The sequence below is a fragment of the Pleurodeles waltl genome, chromosome 4_1 (assembly GCF_031143425.1).
Source record: "Pleurodeles waltl isolate 20211129_DDA chromosome 4_1, aPleWal1.hap1.20221129, whole genome shotgun sequence".
Taxonomy (NCBI): domain Eukaryota; kingdom Metazoa; phylum Chordata; class Amphibia; order Caudata; family Salamandridae; genus Pleurodeles; species Pleurodeles waltl.
In genome coordinates this window covers 478,137,927-478,154,464 of record NC_090442.1, presented here as the reverse complement: position 1 = coordinate 478,154,464, position 16,538 = coordinate 478,137,927, and the positions used below count along the sequence as shown (strand labels likewise).

Genomic DNA, 16,538 nt, shown 5'->3' with positions numbered 1-16,538 from the left:
TTTTCTGGCTATTTAGGGTCTCTGCTTTGGGGAATTCTTCAGATAACGAATGCAAGAGCTCACCAGAGTTCCTCTGAATCTCCCTCTTCACCTTCTGCCAAAGGATCAACCGCTGACTGCTCAGGACGCCTGCAAAACCGCAACAAAGTAGCAAGACGACTACTAGCAACCTTGTATCGCTTCATCCTGCCGTCTTTCTCGACTGTTTCCAGGTGGTGCATGCTCTGGGGGTAGCCTGCCTCCTTTCTGCACCAGGAGCTCTGAAGAAATCTCCTGTGGGTCGACGGAATCTTCCCCCTGCAACCGCAGGCAACAAAAGACTGCATAACCGGTCCTCTGGGTCCTCTCTCAGCACGACGAGCGTGTTCCCTGGAACTCAGCAACTCTGTCCAAGTGACTCCCACAGTCCAGTGACTCTTCAGTCCAAGTTTGGTGGAGGTAAGTCCTGGCCTCCCCACGCTAGACTGCATTGCTGGGTACTGCGTGATTTGCAGCTGCTCCGGCTCCTGTGCACTCTTCCAGGATTTCCTTCGTGCACAGCCAAGCCTGGGTCCCCGACACTCTAAACTGCAGTGCACAACCTTCTGAGTTGTCCTCCAGCGCAGTGGGACTCCCTTTTGTGACTTTGGGTGGACTCCGGTTCACTTTTCTTCTAAGTGCCTGTTCAGGTACTTCTGCAGGTGCTGCCTGCTTCTGTGAGGGCTCCCTACGTTGCCGGCGCCTCCCTCTGTCTCCTTATCCAAGTGGCGACATCCTGGTCCCTCCTGGGCCACAGCAGCATCCAAAAACCCTAACTGCGATCCTTGCAGCTAGCAAGGCTTGTTTGCGGTCTTTCTGCGTGGGAACACCTCTGCAAGCTTCTTCACGATGTGGGACATCCATCCTCCAAAGGGGAAGTTCCTAGTCCTCTTCGTTCTTGCAGAACAAGCTTCTTCCAACAAGTGGCAGCTTCCTTGCACCCTCAGCTGGCATTTCTTGGGCCCCTGCCCACTCTCGACACTGTCGCAAGTCTTGGACTTGGTCCCCTTGTCTTACAGGTACTCAGATCTGGAAATCCACTGTTGTTGCATTGCTGGTGTTTGTTCTTCCTGCAGAATCCTCCTATCACGACTTCTGTGCTCTCTGGGGGTAGTAGGTGCACTTTACATCTACCTTTCAGGGTCTTGGGGTGGGTAGTTTTCTAACCCTCACTGTTTTCTTACCATCCCAGCGACCCTCTACAAGCTCAAATAGGTTTGGGGTCCATTTGTGGTTCGCATTCCACTTTTGGAGTATATGGTTTGTGTTGCCCCTATACCTATGTGCTCCTATTGCAATCTACTGTAACTTTACATTGCTTGCATTACTTCCTTTTGCTATTATTTGCATAATGTTGGTTTGTGTACATATATCTTGTGTATATATCTTATCCTCATACTGAGGGTACTCACTGAGATACTTTTGGCATATTGTCATAAAAATAATGTACCTTTATTTTTAGTACTTCTGTGTATTGTGTTTTCTTAAGATATTGTGCATATGACACCAGTGGTATAGTAGGAGCTTTACATGTCTCCTAGTTCAGCCTAAGCTGCTTTGCCATAACTACCTTCTATCAGCCTTAGCTGCTAGAAACACCTCTTCTACACCAATAAAGGATAACTGGACCTGGCACAAGGTGTAAGTACCTCTGGTACCCACTACAAGCCAGGCCAGCCTCCTACACTTGACTTGCCTTGGTTTGTAAAACCCAATCCAGGAAGTCCCCTATCTGATGATTGAATATAGGATTTATGTTTGGTATGATGGGATGAAGTGGAAGGTTCTTAGGTGCTGTATGGATTTTGGGCAGCATGACAATGGTAGTTTATCTAGGATAATAATCTGTCAAGAATATTTGTGTTTTACTTGAAACCCACCCTTCATTTAGAGTTAGCTTTTCTATTTGCCTTTATTATGGAGGCATCCTGGGTGGGATTGTGATTTAACATGTGTGATGAACCTTTAATAACCTACATTTAAATTGCGGTTCAGCTGCCTTTATGCTATGAGAATGTGGTATTGATCTAAATTGATCACAAAAAGAAAAGTTAATCTAAGGTGTTCTTTGACCACTTGGATTTAATGGTTATTGTTGGTCACTACTAGAGCTCCTTCTTTGTCAGACAATTTGAACATTACTTTTTCATTTTAATAAGATTGTTTATATTTTTGTGCAACTTGTCCATTTTTAAAAAAAATAACATTACATTTATCATGTTATTCTGAATATTAAGATTTTCCTATTGGTAAATTCAGCCTTGTCAATTGTAATGGTAGTAAATGTTGGGGAAGAAGTGCACTGAGGCATGCACTAAACTCTGATTCTGCAGCACATCTTTCTTTGACTAGAAGTCCTAATTAGAACAAAAGATTTAAAATGTATCAGCACAACAGTTGTACCCTAGTTTTCCTCCTGCTGTAACATATTGCCCACTGGGTCAAATTGAGATCATTCTTTTCTTGCATTAACAACATTTTGTGAGGATTCCTCGAGTATCTGCATTATTGCTAGCAATACACAATGCTTGCATGACCACCCTTTACAAGATGTTTGGTTCTTAAGGAATAGGATTTGTTATATATATATATATATATATATGTGTGTATATATATATATATATAAATATATCTGAAAAGTGTTTTCCACTTTTGAGTTCTTTCATAAAATTGTTATAATCTTGCAGTAATACTCTTGCACCTTAATTAATGCAGTTGGCTTTACTTTAGCCTCCCCAACAGGTTAATCGCATACAATTTCAGATTTATGCTGTTCCTTTTTATTTTGCCTTAAATGTTATGTCCAAATCTTACTGGCCATGACGTCCCCCATTGGTTTCCAGTAAAGGAACAAACTTCTAATTGCTTTGAGTGATACATAAGGCATTGTTTGACTAAACCCTGCTTTATTTGGCCAATTGGTTAGACCCATACCTTCCATCTAGAAGATTAAGACCTGCAAAACACACCTTACTGTCTATTTGACCTTAAGGCCCCCAGAAATGTGGAAAACGGACTCTGCATACTCAAACGTCAATGTTTATGGAACTTAGTCTATTGCATAGTAGACTGTAAACTTTCTTTCTAAGATTCATAAAGTAGCAAAGAACCTAAATATTTCAGCAGACATCAGGCTAACCATTTATCTTGTGTGTTCTGTTGCTGTCTCTTGCTCTAACCCAAGCCTGCTGTTTAGACAGGAAATCCAGCTTGTGCTCAGTGATATAGCAGAAATGTTAGTATTGTTCCTCATGTCACGGTGATCATCTATGCATGACAATGTATGCATTATGTTAACCAAAGTACTAATAGTTTAGTTGTAAAGTGGAGCACTGAAAGTCTATTAACATGTATTCTCTGTAGCTCAGCAGTTGAAATCCATGTGGTATAGTGTTTTAACTTTGTTTTATTGAATACATTTGCCTTTAGTTCATGGTGTTAACTAACAGTCTGTATTAAAATGATAATAGTTTTCATGGAAAAAGTATTTTATATGTAAAATGCAATTGTAGAGAATGCAGTAGTATGGTATAGTTACATAAATGAGTTAATTGAATTTGTTATTTTGAATTTGCTGCAACATGAGCAAGGCCGGTAGCATATTAATAATGCATTTAAGGTCTAGAAATGCTGAATGTATATTAAATGCATAAATAAATGCACTGTTATAATTCACTTACATTAGCCTAAGTGAGGCCTGCAAGGCCCTAATTCATGACTATGCAGAAAATGTTTAGTCATTGTTGCTATCATGAACTTTCTTTCAGACACCGTTCTCATGAGAATGCCAGCTTGGAAATAGATATTCTACTGTTTTATGCATAGCAGACTTACAAGCTAAACCTTGAGGCCTGAGCATTCAGGAACTGTGGAATATGCATGTATACAATTGTTACTAGCTCACATGGAAGAGTACAGATGTTCACCGTTCACATGAAGATCCTGAGAAATTTCACCAATGTTGCTGTCTGAATCGTTTGACTGTTTGCCATTGGACATTTCACCTTTTGCAACGGATGACCGAATCAGCTTGCCCTATGAACTTTAATAATCTACTCCCTAGATGGACTGGCAGCACTCCCCACACTTTCCTCAGAGAGAGATCTTCTCCACTTCACTGCATGTTTGTACCCTTGGACTCTGAAAGATGTATTCCTCTTGACCCTTTGCCACTTTGAAATGCCTTGCTGTGACTTCAAAAGATTTTTCCCTTGACTCAAAAAAGAAGACTCTTAACTGAGCGTCTGACATGCTGCTGCCTTACTTTTTTTACTTCCTTTTTGTCAACATTAGTTCATTTCCTCCTCATTCCCATATTTCTTTTTCAAAAATATTTTTGACATTTTTGTGTTTTTTGCCACATGTGTTTGTCCCAACACATGCTAAAAGGATTGTTAATTAGTAGGGTTTCCCCTTGTCAATGTTACTAAAAAATGCAGGCTTAGAACAAGCCAAATGAATAACAGGATAGGGAAGCACATGTCTCACACTGTCCAGAATTCTGTATTGCTTTTAAGTGTTATTGTCAGTGACTGTTTAGTAATCTTACTGCTAGTTTGTCAGAACCCTTTTAGGCGGTTTAAGCACCCTATCCTTGTTCTGTATCTTTATAGTTTTGTTACAAGAATCATTTATGTTACTCTGAGCATTAATTTGTAATAATGTCCTTTATACTTTGTTTCAACTTGGAGTATCATTTGTGTGGCCAAATGAGTCATCCTGTAAATTAAATTGAATGTTGCAGTTTTATGCATGGTGTCTTTGCACCTTAACATCCTGAGTGAAAAGATCCATTGACCTTGTCCTCGAATATATCCTGTGAAGGAGACTATACTACAGCAGATCAGCACCTAGGCATGAATTCTTAGACTTCCATTAACTTTCCTATGGCTTCACCATTTTATTAGGCTACATGGTAAATGGTTCTTTTGTTATCAAATTTTCTCTTAATTTCCCACTGGACCAATGTATCTGGCAATGTATTGTGCTGAGAGACTATCTTCTGTTTGTAATGCTTTACAAAAACCTTAAATAAATATATAATGCAAATATTCATGGTACCTTCTACTATCCTACTCAACCAGAACTTCATTGCATTGTAGTGAGATAGCAAGCCTAAAATTAACCATCCTGCGTTTTGTCCTAGTTTTATTTTAATTCCTAAAGTTTGCAGATATGTATTAGTGTGCCATTTGCAAATCTTTGCAGGACTTATTTTCTATTTGAATTCACCAATGAATTTCATAGATTAAGGATTATATGGACAGGACAGGAGTGTAATAAGGATTGAAATGACATGCCTGGTTCTCCAGCTTGCGATGATTGCTCAGATCCTTTGTCAGAACTAGCCATTATAGAGGCGGAGGGGTAAGTTAATATGTAATTAGAATGTATGTGTCTGTCACTGATGTGGGAGAAAAGGTTTAAATGGTATTTGTTGTACTGCCTCAAAGAAGTGTTGACATGCAAGAGGATCAGCTTACTTTTCAAACTTCAAGTTGAGGATTATTTTAGACCCCTGAAACAGATCCCCCTTGAGCCATTTATAAACCAGGGGTCAATACCTAATCATTCATGATTTAAAGAATTCATATTCAGTTTTATGGTTCTGGAGCCTTGCACACACATCACTATCAACAGGAAATGGTACACTTGCAGGAAATATATGTTAGAAGATTAACATTAAAAGTGCATAGAACGAGGAATGGGGATTGCTGGAGAAAGAGGAGAAAAGAAGCAAGATAATTGATGTGGGTTGAATTCTTGGTGTGGAAATGGCTCTCCACCAACCGAATCACTGCAGATTAATTATTTCACCTTCTAAGGGTTTTATTCACAGATTATTTTTAGCTCGTCAGAGAACCTTCCTAGAGGTGACTGCATGCTAGAGACGAATGCACGAGCGTTGCTGAATAAGTGTGATTATCAAAAAGAGAAGGTCACGATAGGAGAGGGACTGAGGATAGGCCAGCAAAGCTTTTCCTCAGTTACACACTGAGTCTGTTGTTTGGAATTCTAATTTGTCATGTGTCCTATTTTCCTTAAATTACATGTGGAGGCCCATGTGCACTCATTCACTGTGTAGCATCTATTAATGTATGGAGCTAGCAGATTATTTTATCTCATTGGTTGAGTGTTCCATGTAAACACTCACTCCTTTTGACCAGTACTCAGAACGTAACCATCTGTTTGGGGTGTCACTAAATGACAGTGCTTGATCCAAATTACTGGCTGATATAGGGGGAGCAAAAAAATACCATAAAGCCACAGTTTTATTTTTAAGCAAATCATAGCTTGTGTTAGGAAGGGAACATTTACCAAAATAAAGTAGTGTTTGTGGGAAAAAGTTGTTTATTTTTTTGTCATACTTCTACATTTTGATATGTAACCAGCTTTTGTTGTTTGTGGGAAACGATCTTGCAAATTATCTTAAGCTGATGTTTGGAAATAGTAAGAGTTCGTAAATTTAAAACATATTCATAGATAGCATTACTTATAGCTGATGCCTTGATATAATATCCTTGATATCTGGTATAACACCAGAGAACTCTTTTTTGCTTCTGCAATTATTTAATTACTCCTGTGAAGGCATTTTATGACTTATATATTAATTGCTTTGAGGTGTCAGTATCGCCGTATATGAGTTACATAAGTGCATAGACTGTAGAATGATTGTAGTCTGTTGGGCATGTCTGCTGTCTCAGGTTGCTTGATATCTAGAAACTGGCTGGGCATTCTAAGGTATAATGTTCTCAGATCTGTCTACCCCGGGAGGAGGTCTGCACTAGAAAACGGAAGGTTGGATTTGTATTTCAGACCTATATCCAGATTCATGTTCTAACGGAAGATAGAATTTCGTTAATTTCCCAGTGAAATTGTACTGCATAATTCACTATCTTGTCCCAAGTGTCAGTCTTGCTTGGCAAACCAAGAAATTTGTTTTATGAGTGCCCTTTACAATCTGCCTGTAAAACCGGTCTCTTTATAGTGGAGATCTTATACAAATATGCTGTAAAATGCAAAATTCAGTGTAATTTATGTTGAACCTTTTCTCTCGGGTGGTGACACTAGCTTGCTGGCTTTGCTCGCTCTATGTAAGTTAGAATGTACACTGCACGGACTCTGGCGCTTAACTTGCTTTAACCACTTTAAGGAAAGAGGAAACGTCCCCGGTGACCCTTAGTGAATGCCCTCCTTTATTAAAGTGCCATTATTGAGGGCCACAAAACATGTTGTTTTAAACTGAAGTGGAAGCTGATTTGAAAAATACTGAGCTCAACTTTTTTTTTCCTTCCTAGAGTTCCAGTTGAATGTCTCTTGCCATTCGGTGTGGATGAACGGACAATTCCACTGTTTTTGTCAATAGTTCTCCTTGCCAAGCATTTTCTACACGTTTATTCGTCTTCTATTTCTGCTGTCCTTAGGACACTAGGAAGTGAAACTGCCAGAAGTGTTTTATGTTGTTGCAAGAAAAAAATACCAATAAAATCAGAATGTGATATTGCTAGACATTGAGATTTTGTGATAAAATGGACACATCTCGGACCCCACACACGATTTAAGATGATGACTGTAACTTAAACGTACCTTTCTGGTATGCATTCGTCCCCCGACGTCTTGTATTGATCTATATTGTTGACTCGTGTACGAACTGCAAAAAAAAAAAAAAAAAAGAACTAAAAATTTAACTGTAAATGGCAAGTGCGCGACCCCTGTCAGTAAAAGCAGTTCACCTTACAAAATACATTCATGTGGTTATTTGACAGCACAGTTATATAGTGTTACTATTTCGTGTATTAAAGTCTTTAGGCGTTTCTTCTTGTTGAGTGGAATCAGTTAATGGTGCAGAAAACTAGCGTTGTAGTTGTATTTTTTTAATTCATCTTTTTGAAAGCAGATACTTCGGCAATCCTATTTCGGGTCACTGATTAAGTGGCTCAGTTACCGTGTCTTAAACTAAATACCATTATTTCGATTTCCATTGTAAATTCAGTAATTATGGACTGATTTGTAATAAAGGGATATATTAAAGTGTTTGTCACACCGTAGCTCATCCGCAATTGCTGCAAAGATGTGGATTACTGAAGCCTTTGTTTGCCAGATGTGAATGTTATACGTTTTCAAACAATTAACCAGTTTAATGACACATGCACGCCCAGTTATTGTTCTTAACAATCTGTTTTTTTCACAGGTCTGCAAGCTGGCTGGGGTTCTGGTAAAACACGGCGTGAGGAAGGGAGATCGGGTGGTCATATACATGCCCATGGTCCCACAAGCAATGTTCGCAATGTTGGCGTGTGCTCGGCTGGGAGCCATTCACAGCCTCATTTTCGGTGGCTTTGCCTCAAAAGAACTGGCTATCCGTATTGATCACGTGAAGGTAAATGTTAAGCCAATGATTGTTCGTAAATGGTTTTATTTTCGGGAGAAGAAATGGTTAAAAAATGTTGCCAATTAATCATATATAAAATACGGTAGAATGCATGTAAAAGCGTTTACATAGGCTGTCCCCCCAAAATAGAAATGATGCTGAAGAAGATTAGATCCTTGAAACAAACAGCGCTGATAATTTTTAGGTCTGGCAAAAGCTACGACCTTTTGATTTTGCTAAAATCTACTTTCTTTTACAGCTTTCACCGGGCCTTCTTCATCAATTTTCCTGTTTTGTCGTTCATATATTAGTTCTGCCTGCAACCGTATACAGCCTGGGACAGTGGGGCAGCCCACTGGCTACCTTCACTCTGAGTGACTCTGATTCTTTTATTTCCCAAGGGGCACATCTGCGCACAAATAAGTTCCCATCCTTGCCAGGGGCTTCTGTGACAATTTTTGCTTTTGGCCAGTGCTTTTCTTTGTATATATTGGCTAGAGATTGGCAGCTCCCCAAATAACAAAGTTTTACAAAAGCTGTGGCAAAACAAAAGACTTGCAGCCATGCTAGAGTTACTGGCTTTGGCAATACTTCTTTATATAGGCAGCTTCTGCGAGGTGATAGGAAAGGTCGTTTTATTTCTATCAGGGTTGTTTGATGTCTGATGAGGGCATGAGTGTTATATTTTTTTAAAGCCGTCTTTAGAGATTGTACATTGTACTTTTGTTAAAATGCCTGTCAAGAAAAGTGATGTTAACTTTGTGTTTCTCTAAAGGGCACGCACATTGAAAAGTTGTTGATATTACATTTTGTGTAAATGGTTTTAAAGTGAAGTGTCAGTCACTATGCTTGTCTTTAAAGGGCCAGTTTACTGAGCTGTCATCAAATGTGCGTTTCTGTAAAGGGCAGAGAATGTGGATCAATCTTTTTTCTGATTCAAGTCTGCCTGTGCTACAATAGCCTTTCTGTGTTCTATGTCTGTGTTGAAGTTTTCCTAATAAATATTTAAACTGAGCACATCTGTGTAAGCTCCTGGTGCCTGTGTGCAATCCATATTAGCACACTTGCTATAAGTTTGTGAACTATACTTCATATCTTCCTGTTCTTCACTTCAGCTTTTATTTATGATTGTTATGTTATGTAGGTTTGTAGAGCGCACTATCAGCCAAGAGGGTATCCTGGCACTGAGCACGTGTCAGTCTAGCCAAAGTAAGGGCCTAGTGGGACTACTTGAAAAGGCAGGTCATCAGCCTTTTATGGAATTCAAGAAGTAAGGTGGAGTCTCTTATGTGTATCATCAGTTCGTTCCAAGCTTCAGAACAGATTTAGGAGAAGACTTGACCAGATCTGTTTTTCCGTATGTGTTGGAGGTGTGCATGTAGGAGTCTGGAGGAGCGGAAGTGCCTGGAAGCAGATGGGATTGTTGAGGTATGGGAGGGGTTTGAATTGTGCAAAATTATGTTAGGCGGAGCAGTTGACTTTGGTGGTCATGTTGAGTTTGCTTTTGATGACGAACCTGAGGTTTTTGGCTTGGTTGATGGAGGTGGGTATTGGTCCCAACTCTGTTGGCCAGAAGGTGGAGTCCCACAGTGAAGGGCTGTTCCTGAAGATAACAATTTTGAGATTGTTGGTGTTCAGCTTCAGACAGTTGGTCTTCATCCAAAGGGCAATTTTAGTAATTCAGGCATTGAACTTGATCCAGGTACTGGGCTTCTTGTCTGTGAGGGTGTTAGACCTGACAGCCTTAGGGTGGTCACCCCTGACTTTTTGCCTGCCTCCCTTCACTTTTTGGACACTGTTTTTGCTGGTTTTTAGACTCTGAGCACTTTACCACTGCTAACCAGTGCTAAAGTGCATATGTTCTCTCCCTTTAAACATGGTAACATTGGATCATATGCAATTGGGCTTTTTAATTTGCTTATAAGTCCCTAGTGGTGTGCACTATATGTGCCCAGGGCCTGTAGAATAAATGCTACTAGTGGGCCTGCAGCACTGATTGTGCCACCCACTTAAGTAGCCCCTTAACCTTGTCTCAGGCCTGCCATTGCAAGGCCTGTGTGTGCAGTTTCACTGCCACCTCGACTTGGCATTTAAAAGTACTTGCCAAGCCTAAAACTCCCCTTTTTCTACGTATAAGACACCCCTACGGTATGCCCTAGGTAACCCATAGGACAGGGTGCTGTGTAGGCAAAAGGCAGGACATGTACCTATGTAGTTTACATGTCCTGGTAGTGTAAAAACTCCTAAGTTCGTTTTACACTGCTGTGAGACCTGCTCCCTTCATAGACTAACATTTGGGCTGCCCTCACACATTGTTTGAGTGGTAGCTGCTGATCTGAAACGAGTAGGAAGGTCATATTTAGTATGGCCTGAATGGTGATATAAATTCCTGCTGGCTGGTGAAGTTGAATTTAATATTACTATTTTAGAAATGCCACTTTTGGAAAGTGAGCATTTCTCTGCACTTAAATCTTTCTGTGCCTTACAATCCACGTCTGGCTGGGTTTACTTGACAGCTCCTTCTGCATTCACTCAGACACACCCTAAACATGGGATACTCAGCCTCACTTGCATACATCTGCATTTTAAATGGGTCTTCCTGTGCTGGGAGGGTGGAGGACGCAAAGGACTGCCACACCCCCTACTGGGACCCTGGCAGACAGGATTGAACTGAAAGGGGACCTGGTGCACTTCTAAGCCACTCTTTGAAGTCTCCCCCACTTCAAAGGCACATTTGGTTATATAAACAGGGCCTCTGCCCCTTCCAACTCAGACACTTGCTGGCAAAGAAACTTGTAACCATAACCTGCATCCTGCCAAGAAGAACTGCCTGGCTGCCCAAAGGAGCCACCTGACTGCTTTCTGTGAAGGACTGCTGCTTTGCTGTTGCCCTGCTGCCTTGCAGGTCTCTGGCTGTGGTGAAGAAGTGCTCTCCAAGGGCTTGGATAGAGCTTGCCTCCTGTTCCCTGAAATCTCAGGACCAAAAAGACTTCACTCTTGCAACTGGACTCCTTGTGCGGTGAAAATTCGACACACAGCCTGCTAAAACCGAGGCACAACCTGCCCCGCGGTGAGAAATTCACTGCATGCTGATCCGGAACGATGCAGTGCGACTTCGTAAGGAGAAGATCGACACAGGGATATGTTGCGACCAAAACTTCGATGCACAGCGCACCGGATTGACGCACAGCTGACCTGGGACGACGCAGCCCGACTTCCAGAGGGCAATCGACGCTGCGCCTGCCGTGCAGGAGAAAATTCCACGCAACGCCCACCGGATCGACACATCGCTTGTGACTTTGCTCCGCAAGCCTGGGATTCCACGCACAGACCCCGGGGCATCTGAACACCCCGCAACTCGAAGAGGATCCATGACCGAGCGCCGGAAATCGATGCACAGTTCGCCGTGTGTGGAAACTAAATGACGCATCGCCGTGTGCGGCCCGAGAAATCGACGCACACCCCTTTGTTTCCACGCTTTTCCTCCTCTGCGGCCCTTTGCGGAGATTTTTCACGCAAACTAGGTACTTTGTGTTTGAAAGAGACTTTGTTTGCTTTAAAAAGACTTAAGACACTTTATATCACTTTTCAGTGATCTCTACATTTACTTATTGCATCTTTGATCGTTTTGACCTGCATTTAACCAGATAAATATTATATATATTTTTCTAAACACTGTGAGGTGTATTTTTGTGGTGCTATATGGTGTTGTATGATTTATTGCACAAATGCTTTTCACATTGCCTTCTAAGTTAATCCTGACTGCTCAGTGCCAAGCTACCAGATGGTGGGCACAGGATAATTTGGATTGTGTATGACTTACCCTGACTAGCATGAGGGTCCTTGCTTGGACAGGGGGTAACCTGACTGCCAACCAAAGACCCTATTTCTAACAGAGGGACAGAATGAGTTGCATGTCATTTGCATAGGAGAGAGCATTGATATTGTGAGAGCGGATAATACTAGCTAGAAGGGTGATGGGATGTGTTGAAGAGGGTCAGACATGGGGAGGATCCTTACAGAACTCTTCAGATGATGTTACGGGCATCTGAGGTGTACAATGCCATGTTGAGTGACTGGGTTCCTACAGCCTGGAAAGAGCTGATCCTTCAGAGTGTGTCTCTTTGGAGTCTGATGTTGTGTAGGCATGGGATGAGGATGGGATGGGAGACTATGTTAAATCCTGCAAAGATGCCCAAGAGGATGAGAGCTATCATGCCTCCTCTGTTCATAGTCATACAAATGTCATCCATTGCAGCAATGACAGCAGTTTCCATGATGTGGCTGGGTCTGAAACCAGGCTGAGTGGTGTTGAGAAGTTGATGGCCATTCAGGTAGTTGGTGAGGCATCTGTTGATGATTTTCTTCACATTTTGAAGTGTCTCAGGAGAGTTTCTCCAGCAATTGGAAAACCTTGTCTGGGAATGTCTTGGAAGGGCTGGAGGTATTCAGAATGGATGCAAGGTTGGCGCTGATTGGTTGCAGTCCACTGAAGTAGGAGACCGCCCTCATCGCCCCCACCGACGACAACAGGACCATGCTAGACAGAGGCGAAACCGTGGCCCTCATCCTCCTAGACCTCTTGGCTGCCTTCGACACCATCTGCCACCACACCCTACGCACACACCTCCACGACGCATGGATCCGCCACAAAGCCCTGGACTGGATTACTTCCTTCCACCCTGGCAGAAACCAGACAGTCTGCCTCCCTCCCTTCCTATCTGAAGCCACTGAGACCAGACAGGAAAGTCCGCCCCCCAAATTCCCGACAGGTGGCCGCCCCCTATACGTTGACCTCCCCGCTGGAGTCGTTATGAATTTCTCGCTAGCTCAGTGGGCAGAAACTTGAGTTTCTGCCCGTCGGCCTAGAGGGGAAGAGGCTACAGCATTGTCTCTGCTTGCAATCAAGCCGGCGGCAGTGCTGTAGCCAGCAGGGTGCACCATCGCAATGTTCACTGTCTGCCAGTGAACATTATGATGGTGCTGATCAGGGGGGCCCCTGCACTGCCCATCCCATGGGCGGTGTTACCGCCATGAAAAGGCTGGTGGAGAACAAGGTCCTAATCCCCAGGTTAGCACTGCTTGCAGTGCTGCCCTGGCAAAGTAGATCTCTGCCACCGCCAGGCCTGTGGGATCCATGATCCTGGCGGATTTGGCAGTTCCCTTGTGTTCTAACCTCCAGTGTTGTAATGTGGTGGTATGCGGTGGTCCAGACCACCACCGCAAGTGTGTTAAGACCACCACACTCGTAATGGCCCCTTGTCTCCGTTGACTGTCTTAGTTAGCAGAATGAGATATGAGTTGGTTGATATATATATATATATATTGTTAGACTTTTTCTCCTTGGCGTGGTCTTCCTTAACTTTGTGCCTGTTTCCCAGGTTGTTGATGTGTGCTGGACTCTGATTTTGCTGTTTTTGTTACTCTGGGCACTTTACCACTGCTAACCAGTGCTAAAGTGCAAGTGCTCCTATACAAAATGTGTATGTAATTGCCTTATCCATGATTGTCATATTTGATTTATTAGTAAGTTCTAGTACAGTGCACTAGAGGTGCCCAGGGTCTGTAAATCAAATGCTACTAGCACTGATTGTGCCACCCACCTAAATAGCTCTGTAATCATGTCTCAGACCTGCCACTGCAGTGTCTATGTGTGCAGTTTTAACTGTAAATTCGACTTGGCAAGTGTACCCACTTGCAGGCCTAAGCCTTCCCTTTTCTTACATGTAAGAAACCCCTAAGGTAGGCCCTATGTAGCCCCAAGGGCAGGGTGCAGTGTATGGTTAAGTTAGGACATATAGTAATGTGTTTTGTATGTCCTGACAGTGAAATATTGCAAAATTTGTTTTTCACTGTTGCAGGGCCTTTCCCTCTCATAGGTTAACATGGGGACTACCTTTATATATGATTAAAGTGTGGATTCCCTTTGGGAGCGGATGGACGTGTGGAGTTTGGGGTCTCTGAGCTCAAAATTTAAACATACATCTTTTAGTAAAGTTGATTTTGAGATTGTGTGTTTGAAAATGCCACTTTTAGAAAGTGAGCATTTACTTGCTTATACCATTTCTGTGACTCTGCCTGTTTGTGGATTCCCTGTCTGGGTCAGTTTGAGAGTTGGGCTGGTTGCACCTCACGCTAGACAGTGACACAAAGGGAGCTGGGGTGTAGACTGCATTTCCTGATGAGCCATCTGTGCTAGGAGGGAGGGGAGAAGTGGTCACTCACACCTGAAAGGGCTGTGCCTGTCCTCACGCAGTGCAGTCTCCAACCCTCTGGTGGGTGTCTGGGTCCTGGCCTGGGCAAGGCAGGATTTCACATTCAAGAGTGACTTTGCTTTGAAGTAGGCCTACTTCAAAGGAGAAATTGGGTCCAAGAAGGGCACCCAAAACCACAGACTTTAGAACACTTCGCGAAACCAAGAGGAACCTCTGCCTGGAGAAGAGCTGAAGAGCTGAGGAAGAAGACCTGCCCTGCCTGTGACTTTGCTTTGTGGAGCTACCCTGCAGGTGCTGCTTCTGCCAGAATAAGAGGGCAAAGACTGGACTTTGTGTGCCTTCCATCTTGTGAAGATCTCCAAGGGCTTGATTTAGAGCTTGCCTCCTGTTGTTTGAAGTTTCAAGGACAGCAAAGACTTCTCGCTGCCAGCACCTGGAGTCTATGGAGAGACTCCTACTCTGCCAAGTGGTGCCCATCGAGTTCCTGGGACCCTGAAAGGAGAAGCTGGCAGCATAAGAGGAAGAAATCCACGCACAGAGTGCCATGCGGGGAAAAGATTCACAGCTGAAAATAGACGCTCGCCTGCAACGGGACTGAAGAATCGACGCATGGAGCTGGAGAAACGATGCATCGCTGACGGAGGCTGGGAGATCGCGACCCACGCTGCGTGGTTTTCGGATCATCGAGCGCTGGATTTCTGATGAAAGCACCTCTGGGCATGTAAAAATGACGCAAGGCCTGCCCAGACCCGAAAGTGCTGACCGGATCGATGCATCGCTCTCATGCGGAGAGAAGAAATGACATGCCCCGACCCGACGAAAGGAGAAACGATGCAAGGTCTCGCTCGTGACTGAAACCGACACATCGCAAGCCCTTTTTGACGCACACTCGCCCGTGCCGGGTTCTTTTTGTCGCACCCAAGGTACATTTTCATGCCAACAGTATTAGTGTGTGTTTAAAACTACATGAAGACTCATTTTGCTTTTTAATTAATAACTTGACTTGTGTACTGTGGATTTTTGTCGTTTTGGTCTTGTTTTGTTTAGATAAATACTGTCTATTTTTCTAAACCTGTGTTGTGTTTGGTTGACAGTCAGGTTACCCCCTGTTCAAGCAAGGACCCTCACTCCAGTGAGGGTAAAAGAGGATCACCCTCAGCTAACCCCTGCTTACCCGCTTGGTAGCTTGGCAGAGCAGTAAGCTTAACTTCAGAGTGCTAGGTGTAAAGTATATGTACCAACACACGCAGTAACTTAATGAAAACACTACAAAATGACACAACACCAGTTCAGAAAAATAGGACATATTTATCTAAACAAAACAAGACCAAAACGACAAAAATCCGACATACACAAGTCAAGTTATGAATTTTTAAAGATTAAACTCAAAAATAGCGCTTAGAAACACAAAATGCTTCGATGAGGTGTTAACACGACGACGTGACGGAGTTGTTCCCAACAAGCCGACACCAGCGGCGCCGGACACGGAGTCGCGTAGACCCCCGAGTACAGTACCTTGGGTGAAGAGTGAAAACAAGTCGATGCGCAAAGTCGGGGATCGCGGCGTCTGTGCGAAATGTTGAATCTGTGCACTTCGAGCGGCGTCGGTCACGACGTGGTGCAGCGACTTCCACGGAGTCGCTGACTTCAGCGGGGCTGCAGCGGCGTCGGGCCTGCGAAGATCGTTGCGTTCCAGTGAAGGTCACGCCGTCTGGTGCAGGCGACGTCACTGGATTCAGCAGCGGCGTTGGTCCGAAGTCGTCTGGAGTCGATTTCCTTGGATTTCCACCAGCTTTCCTTCCAATGGCACAGGGACTGGATAGGGCACCTCTTGTCAGAGAAGGAGTCTCTCCAGAGACTCCAGGTGCTGGCAGAGAGAAGTCTTTGCTGTCCCTGAGACTTCAAACAACAGGAGGCAAGCTCTAAATCAAGCC

The 16,538-nt window shown here is 43.3% G+C and overlaps 1 protein-coding gene across 1 annotated transcript in view; it reads left to right on the top strand.

Moving 5' to 3' along the window:
• Positions 1-16,538, top strand: part of ACSS3 (acyl-CoA synthetase short chain family member 3) — a 951,593-nt gene that overhangs the window by 195,069 nt on the left and 739,986 nt on the right. Inside the window, exon 3 of the mRNA XM_069228767.1 lies at positions 8,210-8,398. Coding sequence (XP_069084868.1) covers positions 8,210-8,398 — 189 coding nt within the window. The remainder of the gene's footprint in view (positions 1-8,209; positions 8,399-16,538) is intronic.